Source organism: Scyliorhinus torazame, chromosome 6 (assembly GCF_047496885.1).
Source record: "Scyliorhinus torazame isolate Kashiwa2021f chromosome 6, sScyTor2.1, whole genome shotgun sequence".
NCBI classification, from domain to species: Eukaryota; Metazoa; Chordata; class Chondrichthyes; order Carcharhiniformes; family Scyliorhinidae; genus Scyliorhinus; species Scyliorhinus torazame.
This window is the reverse complement of record NC_092712.1, coordinates 183,029,145-183,050,994: the sequence shown is the minus strand read 5'-3', so window position 1 is coordinate 183,050,994 and position 21,850 is coordinate 183,029,145. Positions and strand designations below refer to the sequence as shown.

At 50.0% G+C, this 21,850-nt stretch overlaps 1 protein-coding gene across 4 annotated transcripts in view; it reads left to right on the top strand.

The window, feature by feature from the left end:
• agmo (alkylglycerol monooxygenase) overlaps window positions 1-21,850 on the top strand; it is a 552,459-nt gene that overhangs the window by 325,143 nt on the left and 205,466 nt on the right. For all 4 annotated transcript variants that reach the window (XM_072509152.1, XM_072509153.1, XM_072509154.1 and 1 more), the window contains one exon: window positions 2,585-2,651. In XM_072509152.1, coding sequence (XP_072365253.1) covers window positions 2,585-2,651 — 67 coding nt within the window. The remainder of the gene's footprint in view (window positions 1-2,584; window positions 2,652-21,850) is intronic.

Genomic DNA, 21,850 nt, shown 5'->3' with positions numbered 1-21,850 from the left:
CTGTGCTGCAGGACTCTATGGACGCGATTTTTAAAAAAAACAGCAGGCAGCTAAATGCACTCACTATGGGACTTGGTTCCCATGTAGTTAAATTGTGCCGATCGACTCTACAATAATTGTGAATCTAATTTGGATTCTACCTTTTACACATACATTCAAAATAATTTGACTGCACCAAAACTGTACTTGTACTTAATGTTGAATTTTCAAGTCAATACCCATTGTACAAAATACTTGATCCAAGCATCACAATAAAGGTAAAATCTAACTCCTGCATTCGATATTCCCACGGTCGGATTTTCCATCCCCTCACGGCGTGTTTCCCAACGGCAGAGGTGACTTGTCATTGGCCACCAGCAGAATCTTCCGGTTGCACCAATGTCTATGCCATTTTGCATGGCTCACTGATCCTGCTGCCGTGGAACCCACTTCCGGGAGTCACCTTGGGCAGAACTGGAAGATCCCCCGGCGGGAAGAGGCACAAAATCCTGTCCTTACAGTTTTGTATAATAATATATGGATAGCAACAAGCTTTCATGCAGAAACATCACCCAGAATATTAAACGATAGAGGTCTGGATGGTGACCTGCTGAGTTTTGCCTTTGTCCCTGAACTCCTCCCCTCCCGCCTGCTCAAGATTGAGGCCGAACAGGAAGCAGCCCTTAAATAAGGACCTCAATTTGGGCAAGGGCAGGCCATCATAAGCCTTTACTGCCCAACATAAAATTGGACAGACAGGTTAGGTCAGGGCATGCAAGAGAGGAGCAGAAGGGTCTTCTGGAGAAATATACAGGCCACCCACCTGCCTAAATTCAAATATGGTCCTGCTGTTAAGTTCAGTAGACCTCTGCCTTACCTGTTCCTGGCCAGTTGAACCACTCCCCACATTTTCTGTGCCCTCCCATGAATATTGAGGCTAAAGTGTGATGTGGATTATTTGCATGTTTGCATGTGGACTTTAGAGCCAGCAGTTTTGAGAGGATTCGCTAGACCAATGGAGAGCGCATCTGAGAACAACATGCAGTGACATTTATTATTAATTCCCTGGATATGATATACTTTTTAAGCCAACAATGGAAATGTATTATTATGGTCCAGAATCCACCGGCCATTAGGATTCCTTGATCCCACTGACAATGCGTCCCTGCACAAGGGTTTCCTGGCAAATGGAGTGGCTTCAATAAGAAATCCCATTGATGAGTGGCGGGAGTAGAGAATCCTGCCGCCAGTGAACGGTCACTGTCAAGAAACATGCGGCTGAGGGTCCGGCGAATCCAGCCCATGAACAATTCATTCAGCTGAATTCTCCGAAAAGATTTCAGGCGGGAAAACCGGTGAGAATCCTACTGGCTGTTCTGGCGCAATTCCCATTGCAATCGAGCCACACATTGTCATTTGGTTGGAGCATGGGTAGTTTTTCACCAGGAAAGAGAAGTGCAGGACCTAAAGATGCCAGCCAGGCCGGCTCCTCGGAGATCAGAAGGCGCCCGATCGCCAAACAACCTTACAGCCCCATTCCCTCCTGCTCACCAGCAGAACCTCACTTTCAGGCATCAGCCCCCCTCTCCACCATTGCTGGTACCAGCTCCCCCTGCCCCCCAAGTGACCAATACCCCCACCTTCATGCCCGCCTTCAACTCCCCCCTTTCATGGCCATGCTTCCTCTCAGGCCCCACCCCTTGGCACTGCCTCTTGCAACCATGCCTCTTGTCACACTGGAAGTGCCAACCTGGCAATGCCAACCTGGCACTGGTCGTCATGTCTAGTTTCCATTTCAATGGGACCAGATGTGTTTCCCTCCTGCTGCGTCGTCAGGAGGCTGTGCAAAATAAATGAGACCTGTGAAATTAAACACATATGGGCCTTGTTTTATCAAATGCAAGTAGACAAGTACCAAAACAAAATTCATGGCCATTGTCAATCAAAGCAATATTTATCAATATCATTTTTTTGAGCTGAAAGGAGATGACTTTAACTTGTACCTGATGGAATATTCTTGCTGCTTAGAGATCTCAAGCTTTCAATGCAGGATTCCGAAACATTTTGGATAGAGCCCAACCAATTCTTAACTGTCATTATATTTGACACTGAAAGTTTTAAAAAATCATACTTTTCTCAGGCAGGTATATGATCAAAATGAATATACATTGCTTTCTAAATAACCTCTTTGTTCTTGTACAAGTATCAAAATATCATTAAGAAAAATGAATAAAATCACAAGGTTCAGATTGTTTCAAAGAAATTGGAGCAACCGTCTGAGAAAATGTCGTGGTGCACTGGGACTTCCACACATTGAGAATGTCATCGAAGCCACAGACTAAACTTGCCTTCTATCTTGCTATTTCCTCCAAAATAAAACAATTTTAATTAGCAGGCTGTTCAGGGATATTCAGTTTGAATAAAACTCAAAATAGTCCTTATGGTAGCTATTACAATGTGATGTTATTATTTTAACATCTGCTTTTCTGTCATTTTGAGTTTAAAAATAAAATTGTTTCCTAATCCCTCGAGCTTGCTGTGGGTAGTTATTTTTCGATTTTGGCATTAAAGCCCAATGTTAAATGGTTTCCTGACTCTGTTGCAGATAATTGGTAACCTTGGGCCTCTGGAACTGATCCTCAACACACCCAGCCACCACAGAGTCCACCATGGTGAGTCTGCGCCGATAGAATGAACTTCTGTCTTGTAAAAATGTATAATTTTTCCGGCTGTCTGGAAACTTGTCAGCAAACATCCTCCAGGTTATTTTTTTTATTGAACGGTTTGGAAATTAATTCAAAAATATACCATTTTGAGCGAACTTAATTCCAATCGAATAATAATAATTTTCAGGAATTTCTTGTTTAAAGCCAGGATCATGTTTGGATCAGGATGTTGTAAACGGTGTGCCAAAAGTAGGCCATTTACAAAATTTGGTATCATAAATATTTATCCAGCAACTCGGTTTCAACAAAGATCACAGAAAACATCGTTGAAAAAACGTGAACTGTTTTTAAAGTCTGAAAGCAATCTGCCGTTGTCCCAATGAGATTTGTCACTATATTGGCAATATTTATTGTGCTGACAATGTGGAGCGATTATTGAGTAATATGTTTTCTTGATTGAGGAATTATACAAAATGGCTCAATTTAGTCGACGTTTATTAAACAAATCTTGCATTCAGCAAATCTTAATTCTTTCCGTGTTTCATAGTAGGATTTAGACAACTGATGCTCAAGCCATACAGAGTAACTTTGAACCAAATTTGCAGCAACTTGGAAGATAATTATTTCAATATTACCATTTCCAAAATATCCTTTGCTTATCCTGTTCTTGTTTCCAACAGGATCTTTCTTTTACAAGGCACCCTAAGGAGGTTCATTGTCCCATAATAAGCCTCACAGCCATGTTACATCTGGGAAAGAATAGAAAATGTGAAAAGAAATCTAGCTGACTTTTATTTTTCAAATAGCAAAATTCCATCTGAATAAATATTGGCTCCTATATATGTGGTGAGCTTTAAGTATTGAAACATAGCTACATGTATAATGTTCCAAACTGGGTTATGGAAAGATGTATTTGTTATTTTATTTCTTGATTCAGGAGTGAGGAGAATAATTATCCTCTTTGAAACAGTAATTAAACATCAGGTTTCGAGTTTTACGTCTTAGAGCATAACAGCATTATGCAACTGAATACTGAGGGCAATGAATTATTGGATTAAGTGGATGCTAGTTTATAAATGTATGCAATCGTGCACTTGCTAACTCAGGCACGAGTTAGCAGACATGTACATTAATTTACGTGCATACACTTAATTCTTCAGTGCATTCACATGCTTATACACCTGCATGCCTGTATTAACAGCTGTTATATTTTAGTGGTGCGGCTGAAAATAAACCTGTTGAAATTAAGTCTGCACACACTTGTAATATCAAATCTCAGCTGTAATTACCTCCAAAAACATGGCCTTGGGATATAATCACTGTGTTATAAGCACGAGCATCAGTTCAAAAAATGTAATCCTAAGTAGACCAAATTGCCTTCTTCTGATCAATTTAGGGAGAAAAAAATAAATTCTGACTCGGTGGAGATTTAAAGGAACATGTCTTTATAAACAATACTATTCAATTGGCTGTGCCGTTGGACAGCCAAACACATGTGAGGTCTTCAGGCGAAGCGGGTGAGGTGGTGGAAGGTAATTGGATGAGTTACAACTTTAAAGTCATACAGTTGGTTGGTAATTTAGATCATTCTTTAACATATAGGATTGCAATTTTTCTGGGCTCCTGAGGCTGGACTGGAAGGCGGGCAAGCCTGGAAATTCCCATTGCTGACCCGTGTGCCTGTTTGTTGGCATGGTCCTGCCTTTGGCCATTTTCCAGGAGCCCAGTTGGGGTGGAATGGCTACCCAGGCCAACCACTTGAGCCAATTAAGTGACCGATTAAGGCCCCTTACGAAAGCCAACTGGAATTTTTCAGTTGCTAGGCAAATCCCTGCAGTGGTCAAAACATGGCCAAAGAAAGTAGGCAGCCAACTGCGGGGGTGGGGGTTATTTTTATTTGGGTGTGGTGCAGTGTTGGGGGGAGGGGGGGGGAGTTGTGGGAGAGACACTCCATTTCATTACATAAGTATTGTTGCTACAGCCAACTTACAAATTGGGCGGCACTGTAGCATATTGGTTAGCACTGTGACTTCACAGCTTAATGGTCCCAGATTCGATTCCCGGCGTGGATCACCATCTGTGCGGAGTCTGCACGTATTCCCTGTGTCTGCGTGGGTTTCCTCCGGGTGCTCCGGTTTCCTCCCACAGTCCAAGGATGTGCAGGTTAGGTGGATTGGCCATGATAAATTGCCCTTAGTGTCCAAAAAGGTTAGGAGGGGTTACTGGGTTATGGAGATAGGGTGGAGGTGTGGGCTTGTGGGGTGGTCTTTCCAAGTGTCGGGGCAGACTCGATGGGCCAAATGGCCTCCTTCTGCACTGTAAATTCTATGTTCTATGTTCTAAATGGCTGCCGGTCGTCCTGAGGACGGGGATGGTCTGGAAGCTTTGGCTATTTTTAATTTGCAAGATTTTAAAAATGCTGAGACGCTGCCTCCTTCTCGAGGTATCCTCTCTCTCACTTTGCTGAATGGCAGACTATTGCTGGAAGGCCTGCTATTGTCCCTCACATTTGCAGAGCCCACCTGTCATCCTGAATGAGATAGTCATGGAGTGGCCCATTACTAGTCATTCAATTAAAAATCAGGCAGTGCATGGGGGGATTCTGGGAGGGGGAGGGGGTTCGATGTTAATAATGAAAAGGGACGGGTCTGGCTCATGGGGCAGGGTCCGGTGGTATGATGATGGTGGATAAGAAGGGGGGGGGGGAGGTGAGAGACTCCAGTTAGGATAGACACGTGGAACGTGAGGGGGCTGGGAGGCCCAGCCAAGAGGTCAAGGGTGCTTGCGCATCTTAAAAGTTTGAAGGCTGATGTATCAATACTGCAGAGGCTTACCTGAGGGTGAAGGACCAAGTGAGACTTAAAAAGGGTGGGTTTAATCAGGGGTTTCATTTTGGATTTGACGGAAGGGCTCGAGGGGTAGCGGTAATGGTCAGCAAAAGGGTTTCAGATGGAGAAGGTGGTTGCAGACTAGGGGTGTAGGTATGTGATTGTGACAGGGGCGCTGGAGGGGAGGCTAGTGGCACTGGTAAGTGTATATGGTCCCAATTGGGACGATCGCAAAGAAGGTGCGTGGGGCCATCCCCGACTTGAACATTCACGAACTGATAGTGGGGGGGGACTGGAACTTGGTGCAGGAGCCAAAATTGGACAGGTCACTGCCGCGCTCGCTGGTCTCGTCAGGGGGGCGTGAAGGCGCTGGCTGGGCTAATGGTGGAAATGGGAGGGGTGGGCCCTTGGAGGTTTCTGCACCTGAGGGAGCGGGAGTACTCGTTTTTCTCAGCGGTCCGTATGTGTACTCGCGGATTGACTTTTTCATGGTGGGGAAGGCGCTGCTGGCTGGGGTTAAAGCGGCGGAGTACTCGGCAATTGCAATATCAGATCATGGTCCACATTGGGTGGATATGGTACTGGAGAAGGGGGTGGTACAGAGACCAGGGTGGAAGTTAGATGTGGGACTGTTGGGGGACCGAGGGTTCTGTGACAAAATTGAAAAAGTAATCGAGGAATATGTAGGTTTTAACTGCACGGGTGAGGTGTCGAAGGCGATTGTCGGGGAGGCTTTAAAGGCGGTGGTGAGGGGTGAGGTGACCTTGTTCAAGGCTAGGCTAGGAGAGGTTGGAATATCAGAGGGTAATAGATGAGATGCTGGAGGCAGACAGGAGGTATGCAGAAGATATCCAGTGCAGTTGGAAAAGAGGAAGGAACTCCAGGCGAGCTTTGACCGCCTGTCGACCAGGAAGGCAGTACGCCAATTGAGGCGAACAAGGGGGGCAGTTTACGAGCATGGAGAGAAGGTATATTGGCGGGTCAGCTCCATAGGGAGGCTGCGGCAAGGGAAATTGGCCAGGTGCGGGACAGAACAGGGAAGTTGGTGGTAGCTCCAGATCAGATTAACAAGGTCTTTAAGGAATTCTCTGAGAGATTGTACAGGTCAGGGCCACCTGGGGGAGGTCGGGAGATGCAGGAATTTCTAGCTAGGCTGGAGTATCCGAAGTTAGGGGAGGGGTCAGGGCTACATTAGAGAGGGCAATAGTGGAGCAAGAAATAAAAGATGCGATTGGGAGGATGCAGTCGGGGAAGGTGGCAGGGCCGGATGGGTTTCTGGTAGAATATTATAAAAAATTCAAAAATAAGCTGGTACCGCTGATGGTGGGGATGTTTGAGGAGGCTACAGTGATGGGGTGTCACCACAAACTTTGGGGCAGGCATCGATTTCCCTGGTACTTGAGAAAGATAAGGATCTGACGGAGTGTGGGTCGGATAGGCCCACATTACTTTAAACGCAGACACAAAGATATTGGCGAAGGTACTGGCAGGTAGGCTAGAGGAGTGCCTCCCGAAGGTGATAGGTGAAGATCAGATGGGCTTTGTGAGAGGGAGGCAGCTCTTTTCGAACATTGGGAGGGTATTGAACGTGATTATGGTACCGGCGGAGGGGAAGGAAACAGAGGTGGTTGTGGCATTGGATGTCAAGAAAGCGTTTGACCGGGTAGAATGGGGGTACTTTATGGCAGTTCTAGAGCGGTTTGGAATTGGACCCAGATTTGTGGACTGGGTAAATCTATTATATGAGGAGCCGATGACCAGTGTCCGCACAGATAACATCAGCGCAGAATACTTTCCTCCACCGTGGGACTAGGCAGGGATGTCCTGTGTCGTCCCCCCCCCCCCTACTGTTTGCCATAGGCCGTCACGTTAAGAAGTTCGGGGGTATGGAAAGGGATAGTACGGGGGGGGGGGGGCTGGATAGAGCATAGGGTGTCCTTATATGTCGATGACTTGCCATTATACGTGTCGGAACTGAGCGTGTCCATAGGGGGAATATTGGGGCTGCTTCGGGTGTTTGGGTCTTTCTCGGGGTACAAATTAAATCTGGACAAGAGTGAATATTTTATGGTGTCTCGGCCAGGGGTAGGGGCAGGGATGGGGGGGCTGCCATTCCGTGAGGGGGGGGCTGCCATTCCGTGAGGCAGGGACTCACTTTAGATATCTGGGGGTGCAGGTTGCTCGAGATTGCGGGGGGGGCTCCGGAGGTGCAACATTTCTAGTTTGGTGGGAGGGTGAAAGCTGGTCTAGCAAGGTGGGATGGTCTCCCTCTGGCACTGGTGGGTCCGCAACAGGCGGTTAAAATTAATATGCTGCCACGATTCCTGTTTATTTGTCAATGCCTGCGATTTTCCTGCCAAAGGCATTTTGTAGAGAGATTAATGGCATGATTACCTCGTTCATAAGGGGAGGGAAGGTGGCCAGAATTAAAAAGGAATTACTACAGAGGGGAAGGCAGGCAGAGAGTTTGGGTCTTCCAAACCTGATGTATTATTACTGGGCGGCGAATGTAGAGAAGGTGCGGCGCTGGGTCAGAGGGGTTGACTCCCAATTGGTCAGAATGGAGGAGAGTTGGTGTAGGGGGGCGGGATTGAAGACGCTAGCGACAGCGCCGCTCCCAACAGCCCGGGGAGATACTCAGGGAGTCCGGTAATAATAGCTTTGTTGAGAATTTGGAGGCAGTTTCGCCAACACTTCGGGTTGGGGGCAGGGCCCAGGGGTTCGGGAGAACCATAGATTTGAGCCAGGGATGGAAACTTTCGGAGATGGGAGGAGAAAAGAATTAGGACACTAAAAGATTTGTTTCCTGGGGGTCGTTTTGCGGGATTGAAGGAGCTGGGAGCGAAGTATGGGCTGGAGCAGGGGGAAATATTTAGATCCATGCAGGTTTGAGACTTTGCCAGAAAGGAGATACAGAGCTTCCCGGTAGAGCCGGCCTCCACATTGCTGGAGGAGGTGCTGACGACAGGGGGACTGGAGAAAGGGGTAGTATCGGCAGTTCATGAGGCTATTTTGGAGGAGAAGAAGGCGCCGCTAGTAGGGATCAAGGCAAAGTGGGAGGAAGAGTTGGGAGAGGGTATGGAGGAGGGGTTCTGGTGTGAGGTGCTCCGGAGGGTGAATGCCTCCACCTTGTGTGCTAGGTTGGGGCTGATACAGGTGGTGTATAGAGAGCATCTTACAAGGGCAAGGATGAGCCGGCTCTTTGAGGAGGTAGAAGATGTGTGTGAACGTTGTGGGGGGTGGCCCGCAAACCATGTTCATATGTTTTCGTCCTGTCCAAAGCTGGAGGATTACTGGAAGGAGGTTGATGTATCATTAATCCACTGCTCGACGATGAGAGCGAGAGAACATAGGCTTTATTACACAAGAACTTGCCTGCCTGAGATCGCTGTAACAACTGAGCGCCGCCCCCAGGCGGCCGGTCTACATACCGCCAGAGTGCGCATTGGCATGGGATCCAGCAGGGGCCAGATCCCGGAGGGAGACCGTATCTTGCTGTCCGTCTTGGTGCGCGACGTAGGCATAATGGGGGTTGGAGTGCAGCAGCTGGATCCTCTCAACCAGGGGGTCGGTCTTATGGCTCCTCGTATGCTTCCGCAGGAGGACAGGTCCCGGAGCTGTCAGCCAGGATGGAAGCGAGACCCTGGAGATGGACTTCCCAGGGAAGACAAACAAACGGTTGTGATGGGGTCACGTTCGTGGCTGTGCAGAGGAGCGATCTAATGGAGTAGAGCGCGTCCGGGAGGACCTCCTGCCAGCGGGGAATCGTGAGACTTCGAGACCGAAGGGCAAGAAGGACGGCATTCCATACCGTCGCGTTCTCTCGCTCCACCTGCCCGTTTCCCTGCGGGTTGTAGCTCGTAGTCCTGCTCGAGGCGGTGCGCTTACTGAGCAGGTACTGCCGCAGCACATCGCTCATGAACGAGGTGCCCCAGTCACTGTGGACGTATGCAGGGAAACCGAACAGGGTGACGATACTGTGCAGTGCCTTTATATCAGTGGCCGAGGTCATGTCGGGACATGGGACAGCGAAGGGGAAGTGGGAGTATTTGTCAATGACGGTCAGGAAGTATATATTACGGTTGGTGGAAGGGAGGAGCCCTTTGAAGTCGCTGCTGAGGCGCTCAAAGAGCCGGGAGGCCTTCACCAGGTGGGCCTTGTCTGGCCGGTCGTGCGGCTTGCACTCCGCACAGACTTGGCAATCCCTGGTCATGGCCCTGACCTCCTCAGTGGAGTAGGTTGCGGGCTTTAATAAAGTGGATAAGTCGAGTGACCCCCGGGTGACAGAGGTCAATGTCGCTAGCCCGAAGTCAGCCGTCTTGCGCGCTGGCGCATGTGCTGCGGGACAGGGCATCTGGGGGCATGTTGACCTCCCCAGGACAATACTTAATATCGTAAGTATAGGTGAAGAGTTCGATTCTACATCTCAAGATATTGTCGTTTTTTATTTTGCCCCGTTGTGCGTTGTCGAACATAAAGGCGACCGACTATTGGTCGGTGACGAGGGTGAACCTCCTACCGGCTAGGTAGTGCCTCCAGTGCCGCACAGCTTCCACAATCGCTTGCGCTTCCTTCTCGACAGAGGAGTGTCGAATCTCGGAGGCGTGGAGGGTTCTAGAAAATAAGGCTACTGGCCTGCCCGCCTGGTTGAGGGTGGCGGCCAGAGCGACGTCTGACGCATCGCACTCTACCTGGAAAGGGATGGACTTGTCCACCGCATGGATCGCGGCTTTGGCAATATCTGCCGTGATGCTGCTGAAGGCCGCGTGGGCCTCAGCCGTCAGGGGGAATATAGTGGCTTTGATAAATGGGCGGGCTTTGTCCAGCATAGTTGGGGACCCACTGGGCATAGTAGGAAAAGAGCCCCAGGCAGCGTTTGAGGGCCTTGAGGCTGTGGGGAAAGGGAAGTTCTATGAGGGGGCGCATGCGGTCGGGGTCGGTCCCTAGGACCCCAATTTCCACGACATAGCCGAGGATGGCTAGCCGGGTTGTGCGGAAAACGTGCTTCTCTTTGTTATATGTGAGGTTGAGGGATTGGGCGGCCTGGAGGAACCTCTGGAGGTTGGCGCGTGGTTCTGCTGATCATGGCCGCAGATGGTAACATTGTCCAAGGACGGGTATGTAGCCCGCAACCCGTACTGGTCCACCATTCGGTACATCGTTCTCTGGAAAACCGAGACCCCATTAGTGATGCCGAACGGGACCCCGAGGAAGTGGAAGAGTCGGCCGGCTGCTTCAAAAGCAGTGTCGTGGCGATCTTCCGGGCGGATGGGGAGCTGGTGGTAGGCAGACTTCAGATCTACTGTGGAGAACACCCGGTACTGTGCGATCTGGTTGACCATCTCTGCTATGCGGGGGAGGGGGTACGCATCAAGTTGCGTGAAACGATTAATGGTCTGGCTTTAGTCCACTACCATCCAATTCTTTTCCCCGGTCCTGACAACTACCACTTGTGCTCTCCAGGGGCTGTTGCTGGCCTCGATGACTCCCTCCCTCAAGGGTCGCTGGACCTCCGACTTGATAAAAGTCATGCCTTGTGCACTGTACCGCCTGCTCCTGGTGGCGACGGGCTTACAGTCGGGTGACCTTAAGGATCGCGAGGCTACATACAGTGAGGGGGGGGTTGGGGTCTGCCGAATTTTAGGGTTAGGCTTCGGTGACTGCATTGGAAGTCGAATCCAAGCAGTAGCGGGGCGCAGACGTGAGGGAGGACATGCAGTTTAAAATGGGCGTACTCAGCACCCTGTATCGCGAGGTTCGCGGCACAGTACCCCCGGATCTGCACTGAATGTGATCTGGAAGCAAGGGAGATTGTCTGGGACACTGTGTAGATGTGGAGGGAGCAGCGCCTTACCGTGTCGGGGTGGACGAAGTTCTCTGTACTCCCGGAGTCGAAAAGACAGGGGGTCTCGTGCCCATTGACCTGGACGGCCATCATCGAGTTCTTCAGGTGTTTTGTCCGCGACAGGTCGAGGGTGACTGCACCGAGCTGTGGGTAGTCTGCGTGGTCGGAGATATCGGAGATGGCGGGTCGCACGTGTCGGGCCGGATTGGAGATGGTGACCAAGTTGGCCGCCCCCATCGGTCGCACGCGTCGGTTGGTGCTGAAGATGGTGGCCAATATGGCCGCCCTAACGGGTCGCACGTGTTGGGCTGGGTTAAAGATGGTGGCCCCCACGAGCTGCACGAGGCGGATGACGCGTCTGAAGGGGTTGGTACCGGCGGGCACACAGCCACATTGTGGGGTCTGCGGGCCTGTGAGTCCGTGGGTCGGGCCTGGTATGCTTTCGAGTTCGGGGCATTGGATCTGGCCAGACAGACTCTGGCGAAATGTCCCTTTTTGCCACAGTCGCTGCATGTCGCGGTGCGGGCTGGGCAATGCTGCCGAGGGTGTTGGCCCTGGCCGCAGAAGTAGCAAGGCATTCCCCCTGGCTGAACGGGCAACCGCGCGGCACAGGCCTGGGACGTAGTCGGGTCTGGTGAAGGCCGCGTCTGTGGTGCCCACAAGAGGTTCGCTGGGTCTGCCGGGAACGCGCTGAGGCTCTGGTAGGCCACTTCTCATGAGGAAGCTAGCTTCACCGTGTCCTGTAGGTCAGTGGCCCTGTTTTCTAGCAGCCTCTGCCGGATGTAGTTAGACCAGACCCCAGGCACGTAGGTGTCCCGGATCATCAGCTTCATGTGCTCGTCGGCCTTCACATCCCTGTAGTTGCAGTTGCGGGCGAGGAGGGTCAGATTCTCCAGGTACTCATTCAGCGATTCCCCAGTGCATTGTCGTTGGGTAGTGAGGAGGTGCCGCCCGAACACTTCGTTCACGGGCTTCACGAACTGTCTCTTTAGAATCGCAACCGCCGCGTTGTAGGTGGCTGCGCCCTGAATCGTACCCGGGATTCGGTGGCTCACCCGGGCGTGGAGGAGGCGCAGCTTGAGGGCGTCAGAGGGAGGCGTTGCAGAGGAGTCGAGGTAGGCCTTTAAACAGCGGAGCCAGTGGGAGAAGATTTCCTTAGCTTCTGCTGCTCGTGCGTCGAGTTCCAATTTATCAGGCTTCAGAGCGGCTTCCATAGTGATGTCTTTGTGTAATAAATTGATGTACCATTAATCCACTGCTAGACGATGAGAGCAAGAGAACATAGGCTTTATTACACAAGAACGTGCCTGCCTGAGATCGCTGTAACAACTGAGCGCCGCCCACAGGTGGCCAGTCTATTTACCGTCCGGGGGGGCAGAGCCAGAGGCGGAGCCCACCAGGGTTCCAGTACACTACATGGAAAAGGGATCATATTACAGTACTCTACAGACAACTTATTGTGGTGAATGCATTCACCACAGAGGTGTTTAGGGTAATCTCTAAAGTGGTGCACGTGAAACTGGACCTGGGCCCTCGGGAGGCCATATTCGGGGCGTCGGACCAGCCGGGGTTGGAAACGGGCGAGGAGGCAGATGTTGTAGCCTTTGACTCATTGATTGCCCGAAGGCGGCTCCTGTTGGGATGGAGACCAACCTCTCCATCTGTGCCCTGGCGTGGCGGGGGGACCTGTTGGAATTCTTGACGCTTGAGGAGGTCAAATTTGAACTGAGGGGAAGGATGGAGGGGTTTTACAATTCATGGGCGTTATTCATTGTGCACTTTTGAGAATTGGATCACATCGAACATTGGGGGGGCTGGGAGGGTTGGGAGGAGAGGGACTGTATGTGTTGATGGTGACTATGGGTGATTCTTTTTTGTCATTTGTTTATGTTAACATGCGGGCTAATGTCTGGTTTGGTCGGAGGATGGGATCGTTGTTATTGATACGGGAATTGACATTACTTTCATTACTGATTATTGTTTATTGTTGGGTGTAAAGTTGGGAGAAAATGTGAAAAAGGAGGAGAATAAAAAATGTTTTTTTTTTAAAAATCAACAATCAGGCAGTGAATGTTACTCCCTAACTGTGCCTGGTCAGTACAAAAACATTATCCTGACAGGGGCTGTTTAGCACAGGGCTAAATTGCTGGTTTTGAAAGCAGACCAAGGCAGGCCAGCAGCACGGTTCATTTCCCGTAACAGCCTCCCCGAACAGGTGCTGGAATGTGGCGACTAGGGGCTTTTCACAGTAACTTCATTGAAGCCTACTTGTGACAATAAGCGATTTTCATTTCATTTCATTCCCAGAACAAAAACTCAGCCGAAAACAATGGAAAAACAGAAAATGGGCTGGAGGGGAAGCAGATGTGAGGGCCTGGAGGGAGAGGAAAAGAGAAAGAGTGTCGGAGCAGAGGGGCTGATGGAACACACTGGGTAGGGTCACTGACATAAAGATAGAACAACTACCACAGCAGGACATAGTGTCAAACGTGTATGGGTCATTTATGAAATTATCCTCTACTCCCCTGATCTATATATCTTCTCAGTGAAAATGGGTGGTTGTGGTGTAACCTCGGCTTTCCCACACTGTGGTTTGGGAGCGAGACTTCCTCCAGTATGTCCGATGTGAATAATAAAATGTTGAGACTTGTTGCTTCTTTCCCACCAGTTTCTGGTGCACATTGGCCAGGAGATGCAACTTGGAAGTAACTCATGACTGTCCCAAAGGGAAAAGGAAGACAAAAATGTTTGGATTTTAGGCACCACCACACATCCTAACCATGTTTTATACATTTGTTGAGATTTTAAAAGAAGCAAACTATGATACAATTTGCAAAGCCTGCCCAGGAGACACAGGTAAACCTTGCTTCAATCCCTACTTCCTTGTGAACTCCAGACAATTTTTTTTTTTAGTATTCTCCCTCTTAAACATAACATAATTTAGCACCAGCAAATTACATCAGGCTTGTCTACTGTATGACTCGGGGGCTAGATGTGGCCCGCAAAGCCCCTCCATGTGGCCCTCCCAAGGCGGTTTTCAAACTTCCTTTCAACCAGTTGAATTCCGATATAAGATTCTGTTTGGAATGGACGACAAGTGAGCCTATTAGCAGCAAATGCGGGAGAGAAAAGGGCTCTGATTGGTGAAACAGTGAACAGTGTGCTGAAGGCTGATGGGTGAGTCAGAGCCAGAGCGGAACCAACAATGGCAGGCCTGAGCCTGCGGAGCCAACAATGGCAGGCCGGAGCCCACAGAGCCAACAATGTCAGGCCAGAGTCCACAGAGCCAATAATGGCAGGCAGAGCCCACAGAGCCATCAATGGTAGGCCTGAGCCCACAGAGCCAACAATGGCAGGCAGAGCCCACAGAGCCAGCACTGGCAGGCCGGAGCCCACAGAGCCACCAATGGCAGGCCAGATCCTGCAGAGCCAACAATGGAAGGCCTGAGCCCACAGAACCAACAATGACAGGCCTGAGCCCACAGAATCAACAATGGCGGGACTGAGTCCACAAAGCTAACAATGGTAGGCCAGAGACCGCAGAGCCAACAGTGGCAGGCCTAAGCTCACGGAGCCAACAATACAAGGCCGGAGCCCGCGAAGCTAACAATGGTAGGCCTGAGCCTGCGGAGCCAACAATGGCAGGACTGAGCCCACAGAGCCACAAAATGGTAGTCTGAGCCCGCAGAGCCAACAATGGCACGCCTGAGACCACAGATTCAACAATGGCATGCTTGAGCCTGCAGAGCCAAAAATGGCAGGCCTGAGCCTGCGGAGCCAATAATGTAAGGCCAGAGCCCACAGAGCCAATAATGGCAGGCAGAGTCCACAGAGCCATCAATGGTAGGCCAAAGCCCGCAGAGCCAACAATGGAAGGCCTGAGCCCACAGAATCAACAATGGCAGGCCTGAGCCCACAAAGCTAACAATGGTAGGCCAGAGACCGCAGAGCCAACAGTGGCAGGCCTAAGCTCGCGGAGCAAACAATACAAGTCCGGAGCCTGCGGAGCCAACAATGGCAGGAATGAGCCCACAGAGCCAAAGAATGGTAGGCTGAGCCCGCAGAGCCAATAATGGCAGGCCTGAGACCACAGATTCAACAATGGCAGGCCTGAGCCTGCAGAGCCAAAAATGGCAGGCCTGAGCCTGCGGAGCCAACAATAGAAGGCCGGAGCCCACAGACCCAAAAAATGGTAGGCCTGAGCCCGCCGAGCCAACAATGGAAGGCCGGAGCCCACAGACCCAAAAATGGCAGGCATGAGCCCGCGGCGCCAACAATGGCAGACCTGAGCCCACAGAGTCAGCAATGGCAGGCCTGAGCCCACAGAGCCAGCACTGGCAGGCCGGAGCCCACAGAGCCACCAATGGCAGGCCAGATCCTGCAGAGCCAACAATGGAAGGCCTGAGCCCACAGAACCAACAATGACAGGCCTGAGCCCACAGAATCAACAATGGCGGGACTGAGTCCACAAAGCTAACAATGGTAGGCCAGAGACCGCAGAGCCAACAGTGGCGTGCCTAAGCTGGCGGAGCCAACAATAAAAGGCCGGAGCCAGCGGAGCTAACAATGGTAGGCCTGAGCCTGCGGAGCCAACAATGGCAGGACTGAGCCTGCAGAGCCAACAATGGAAGGCCGGAGCCCACAGAGCCAACAATAGCAAGCCGGAGCCCACAGAATCAACAATGGCAGGCTTGAGCCCACAGAATCAAAAATGGTAGGCCTGAGACCGCGGAGCCAACAATGGCACGCCGGAGCTCACAGAGCCAACATTGGCAGGCCTGAACCCACAGAGTCAACAATGGCAGCCCTGAGCTAATAGAGTCAACAATGGCAGGTCAGTGCCCACAGAGCCAACAATGGTAGGCCTGAACCCGTGGAGCCAACAATGGCAGGCCAGAGCCTGCGGAGCCAACAATGGTAGGCCTGAGCCCGCGGAGCCAACAATGGCAGGCCTGAGTCCACAGAGCCAACAATGGCGGGATTGAGCCCACACAGCCAACAATGGCAGGCCTGAGCCCACACTGCCAACCTCACACTTACGTCTCTTCCATTTCTGAATTTGCAAAGTAGCTGAGGTATTCATGTTAAGTTAAACTCCATCTGTCAAACTTTGGCCAATCTCCTAGCCTATGTTTATCTGTCTGTAAAATCTTTATCTCCTCTTCACTGCCTGCTTTCCCACCAATTTTAGTATCGCCCATAAATTTTGCTATGTTATACTATGTCCCTCCTTGCAGATCATTTATATAGATTGTAAACAGTTGAGGTCCGAGGACTAACCCCTGAAGCATCCCTCTGGCTACAATTCGCCAGCCAGCGAAGGACCCATTATCCTGACAGCGACCCATTATCGTCAGTCAGCAAATCGGCAATCCAATCTAGTACTCTACCCTGAATCCCCTTCAATCTCACCTTCTGGATCAGTCTTTTATGCAGCACCTTATCAAGCACCTTCTGGAAAGCTAGATATACCACATCCACAGGTTCACCATTATCCACCTTGCTGGTTACATCCTCAAAGAACTCGAGCAAGTTTGTCAAGCATGACTTACCCTTCATAAAACCATGCTCATACTGGTGGATTGAGCTTTGTCTTTCCAAATGTTCAGTCATCTCCCCCCGTCATGATTTATTCCAGCAACCTCCCCATCACAGAGATCAAGCTAACTTGTCTATAGTTTCCTACTTTTTGCCCCTCTCTCTTTTTGAATAGGGACGTCACCTTAGTGTCTTTCCAATCCACTGGGACCCTTCCAGGATCCAGGGAATTCTGAAATATCATAACCAATGCATCCACTATCTCTGCTGCCACCTCCCTTAATACCCTAGGGTGCAGGCCATCAATCCCAGAGATTTATCTGTCCTTAATCCCATCAGTTTGTTCAGTACCATCTCCTTAGTGATGGTTATTGCACTACGTATATCTGCATTTACTGTAGTTTTTGGAATTTTTAAATTATCTTTTACAGATAAGTCAGAGGCAAAATACTGGTTCAGTGCCTCTGCCATTTCTGTGTTCCCCATTATTACCTCACCACTATCGTCCTCGAAAGGGCCAACACTTATTTCAGCTGTTCTCTTCCTCTTTTTATACTTTTGGAAGCTTTTGCTATCAATGTTTATGTTTTCTGCTAGTTTCAAAGAATGAGATGTGATCTTTGTCATGATATCCAGATCAGCATATCATGGTGCAATCACACACACACTGATGGACAGGCAGTTGGACCAACCAGCACACACATAACATCGCATCCAATCACCAGTGAGAGCACACGCACTATAAAAACAGGGAACACCACAGTTCCCGCTCATTCTACCAGGAGATAGCTCAGAGCACAGAGGCACAGAGCTCACAGCGCGCCATTCAGACATAGACCATGTGCTGAGTGCCTCACTAAGATAGTGATAGGGCTGGGTCCACAGGTTAGCTGGTGAAGCACGTACCTAAGCCAGTAGTTAGTTGTTACTGTTGATTAGACAATAAAACAGAGTTGTACCATCTACAGCCGTGTTGGATCATTTGTGCATCAGAACACCCAACACGACAATCTTATTGAAATGTAAATGATCCTGAGGGGACTTGAAAGGGTGGATGCTGAAAGAGTGTTCCCCTTAAGGGAGAGAATAGAACTAGAGGACACATTTTCAGAATAAGGGGTCTCCCATTTAAGATGGAGATGAGAAGATATTTTCTTTCGGACAGCCATGAGTCTGTGGAACTTTCTCCTCCAGAGAATGGTAGAGGAAGGATCATTGAATATTTATAAGGCACAGGTTTATATTCTTTACTAACAGGAGCATCAAAGGGTACAAGGGATAGGCAGGAAAGTGAAGTCGAAGTTACAGTCAGGTCAGCCGTTGTCTTAGTGAAAGGTGAAGTAGGCTCGAGGGGCGAAGTGGCCTACTCATGCTCTTAATTTGTATGTTTGTATGCTAATGCTTATGGATAATTAGGGGTTAATGTTTGCTATGTTCAAATCATTTCTGAGCAGCTGGAAACTGGTAGGTTTTATTTTTGTATTTTGATCTTTGATTATTGGGTTTCAACTAGTAATTAAACCAGTGGTGAAGCCATTGTGGCCTTTCCAAAGACAAATCTATTGAGAAAAAATATTGTGGTCAGAAGAGACCCAAGAGTCTTGTTTCTATTTTACTGTCTTTGTAAGGCCAGGAGGAGCAGAAGTACTCTTCCCGGTCCCAGAAGGCATGTTCCTGCCTCTTCTACCCTGTAATTCCTAAATCCTTTTCCAGCCACTTGCTGGGGACAATGTGCTTCGGGCTCCATTGCAGATTTTGTCAATTCTGGGAAGTAGACTATTTATACAGATGCCGGGTCTAATATTGCTGAGGTCAGGAACATTTACCGACTGTGGACAAGACTGTCACCTGAACTTGTATGCAGGGCTTCATTTTCAATTTAAGCACTTGCTTTACCATCAAAAATATGTAATAAGTTGAAAATAGGAATTGTAGATTTGCAGAAATGTGTTACTGTTATAACCCTCAGGGTGGTCACAAGATAAGCACAATTACTTCCAGGTGAACCTGGTCGGGAAGGAGGCCCTTCGGGGAGTGGAGAATGTAATATTGTGAATAAGTAGAATCTTTTATTTCTACCTGGCAGATCCATGTATGTTGCTTTAGCGGATTCTACAGTTGTTATCCAGTTAGGGACCAGTAACTTTTTGTTTAAAGTCGACCAAGTTTGAAATTCCAGACACCCACTGGGAGAATAAAGCCATAAGATTCCATGGTTTTATTTTTTATTTTTTAAATTTAGAGTACCCAATTCATTTTTTCCAATTAAGGGGCAATTAAGCGTATTCAATCCACCTACCCTGCACATCTTTGGGTTGTGGGGGCGAAACCCACGCAAACACGGGGAGAATGTGCAAACTCCACATGGACAGTGACCCAGAGCCGGGATCGAACCTGGGACCTCGGCGCCGTGAGACTGCAGTGCTACCACTGAGCCACCGTGCTGCCCTTATTAAAAAAATATCTTTAGAGCATCCAATTCATTTTTTTTGATTCCATGGTTTTAAACAAACAAAATCAACCTTATTATAGAAAGTCAGAACAATCTACAATAGGCTTGGACTTCCTTGAAGTGGTAATCAGCTTGGGGTTGTCACTCCAATCCCAGTTACTTGCCTGAAATCCTGTTCTTGCCCAACCTTCTGTCTCAGGCCAGGTGAGATCCAGGTAGTTGATTGTATCCCAGTGTCCAGCATTGACTGCAGCTTTGTTGAAAGGAAGGAAACTGTGTTCTCATTTTTACTAGTGGCTATAAAGCAGGTAAGTTTAAAGGTCCAGTGAAGTTTAAAAGTCCACGACAGGCCAGGGAGAAAGTCAGTGCATAAGCTAAGTGGGTCAGATTTGGGGGGTTGGGTGATTAGGGTTTGGAGTTTCAGGCTTCAGGGTCAGGGGTCGGGCCTCGAGGGGAGTCGGGCCTTGTCGGGCTCTGGCCTCAGGTGGTTGGGGAATAAATAACAGTGAAGGAATAACATTTGACAGTACAAAGGTAAGAAAGGTTGATTTGCAGCGGGCTGTGCTGGATTCGGACCAAACTGGGTCAGGTGGGGTCAAAGGGCATTCTGAGCACGGAAAAAGACCAATGTGCAAAGCCAAGAACTTCAACTGCACCACCAAATTGTCCTGGTAAATTATTTTACTAATTTAATAACAATTAAAATTGGTTCATGATAGCTTATCAAAATGTCTGGGGCTGGATTTTCCATTCCTGAGACGAGGTGTTGACGCCGAGGCAGGATTTGTGGGCTTCCACGACAGCAATACTGGCACCGCACCTGGACCAATTCAACGACTGTCAAGGGGCTGGCACCGGCAGCACATGGAACACAATTGATCCCATTGATAAACGATACAGGATTTGCCGGATTCATGATTGACACTCAGGAGGCTGACAAGCTGCAGCCACATATACACACTTCACTCCCCACACACACCATCCCAGCCAACAAGATAGCAGCGAGGAGAGCAGTCTTGAGATTCATGGACTGTAAGCTTGAGACCCTCCCGGATGCTGTGGAGAAGAGACAGGCCACCTTGTACCCCTGCTTGAGAAGAAGGCTGCCAGCCAGCGGCGTTCGCCGTGCATGAGCGCAAGTGGCAGAGGCCATCAACGCCACGAGTAACACCATCCGAACCGACCTGCAGTGCTGTACAAAACTGCCTGACCTCCTCAGGGCGGACAGGATGAGTAGGCAGCACTGTGCCCCTGGCACCAATGCCTATCCTACAGAACTGTTATCCCACCTCACCCCCACCCGAAGGGCGGTCAAACCCTCACCCTGCACCACATGCCGGCACCCATACCAGCTGCCATGGCCGGGTGCCATGGCCACTGAGCCAACAGCTACCCACCCCCTAAGCTGCATGCGTCGGACTGTCTAACACTGTGCATGTTCTGTTTCTCCTCCTCCCCTCCAGCCCCACCCAGGAGAAGGCTGCACGTAACCTCAGGGAGCTGGAGGGGGCTCTGCAGCCCCTCACCATGGCAGAGCCAAAAGCACGAAATCCGTCTGGATGGCAGCAATCCCTGGGGACGGTCCGCCCCCTCGGGAGTTCCTACATCCACCTGATGTACCAGAGCATTTGTGTGGTCTAATCATGCATCTTGCAGGACCTGCTGGTGATGAGGAGGGCTCTTCTGGTGTTCCCCTGCTCCCCCTCTCCCAGATACAGCTACAGCCAGAACCCCCCCCATGTGCTGAGCAGTGACCATGACACCGACACGGAGGTGACCCATTTGCTTGAAACCAAGGAAACCCCGGACCTTGAGTCTGATGTTGACATCAATTTCCCATCACAGCTGTCTCCAACATCCCAGAGAAACTCACCTTGATTTGGCACTTTAGTTGAGAGGCTCCTGTGCCATCCTCTGGTGCTCACCACACAAATGCTCCGGTACATCAGGCGGAGGTAGGAACTCCCGAGGGGGAGGACTGTCCCCAGAGACTAGCTGCAATCCAGATGGGTTTTGTGCTTTTGGAATGGAAAGCTCCATTGATCATAAAGATGCAGTCGTAGAGCCAGGGAGTACATGAGGGGCTGTCGGTAAACATCCAGCACCTGCAGGCACAAGTGGAGGAGTCCAACCGCGTGCAGGAGCAGGAGCTGGTGCCGAACATGCGTGCCACCAAGGACAAAATTGGTCGGATGGCATCCACAGTGGAGGCATTGGGGGCAAGGGTTTTGGCGGTGGATCAACATGTCCAAGGTCGGGGCGATCTGTGCAGGCAGTGGTCGAGGCCCAGGACAGGGCTGCCCTACTACAGGCAGCTATCTGCCAGATCCACCTGGGTATTGCACCGGTCCTCATGAGAGTGGCCCAGTCACAGCGGACCATGGCTGAGAGCATTGGCGGCATTGCCTAGGCGCTGGCCGATGTGGAACAGACGTGGAGGGAGGTGGCCCAGTCCCAGACAGAGATGGCACAGTCACTGGATGATGTGGTACAGACCCAGAAGTTGGTGGCAGAGTCACAGTGTGATGTGGCGCAGTCCCAG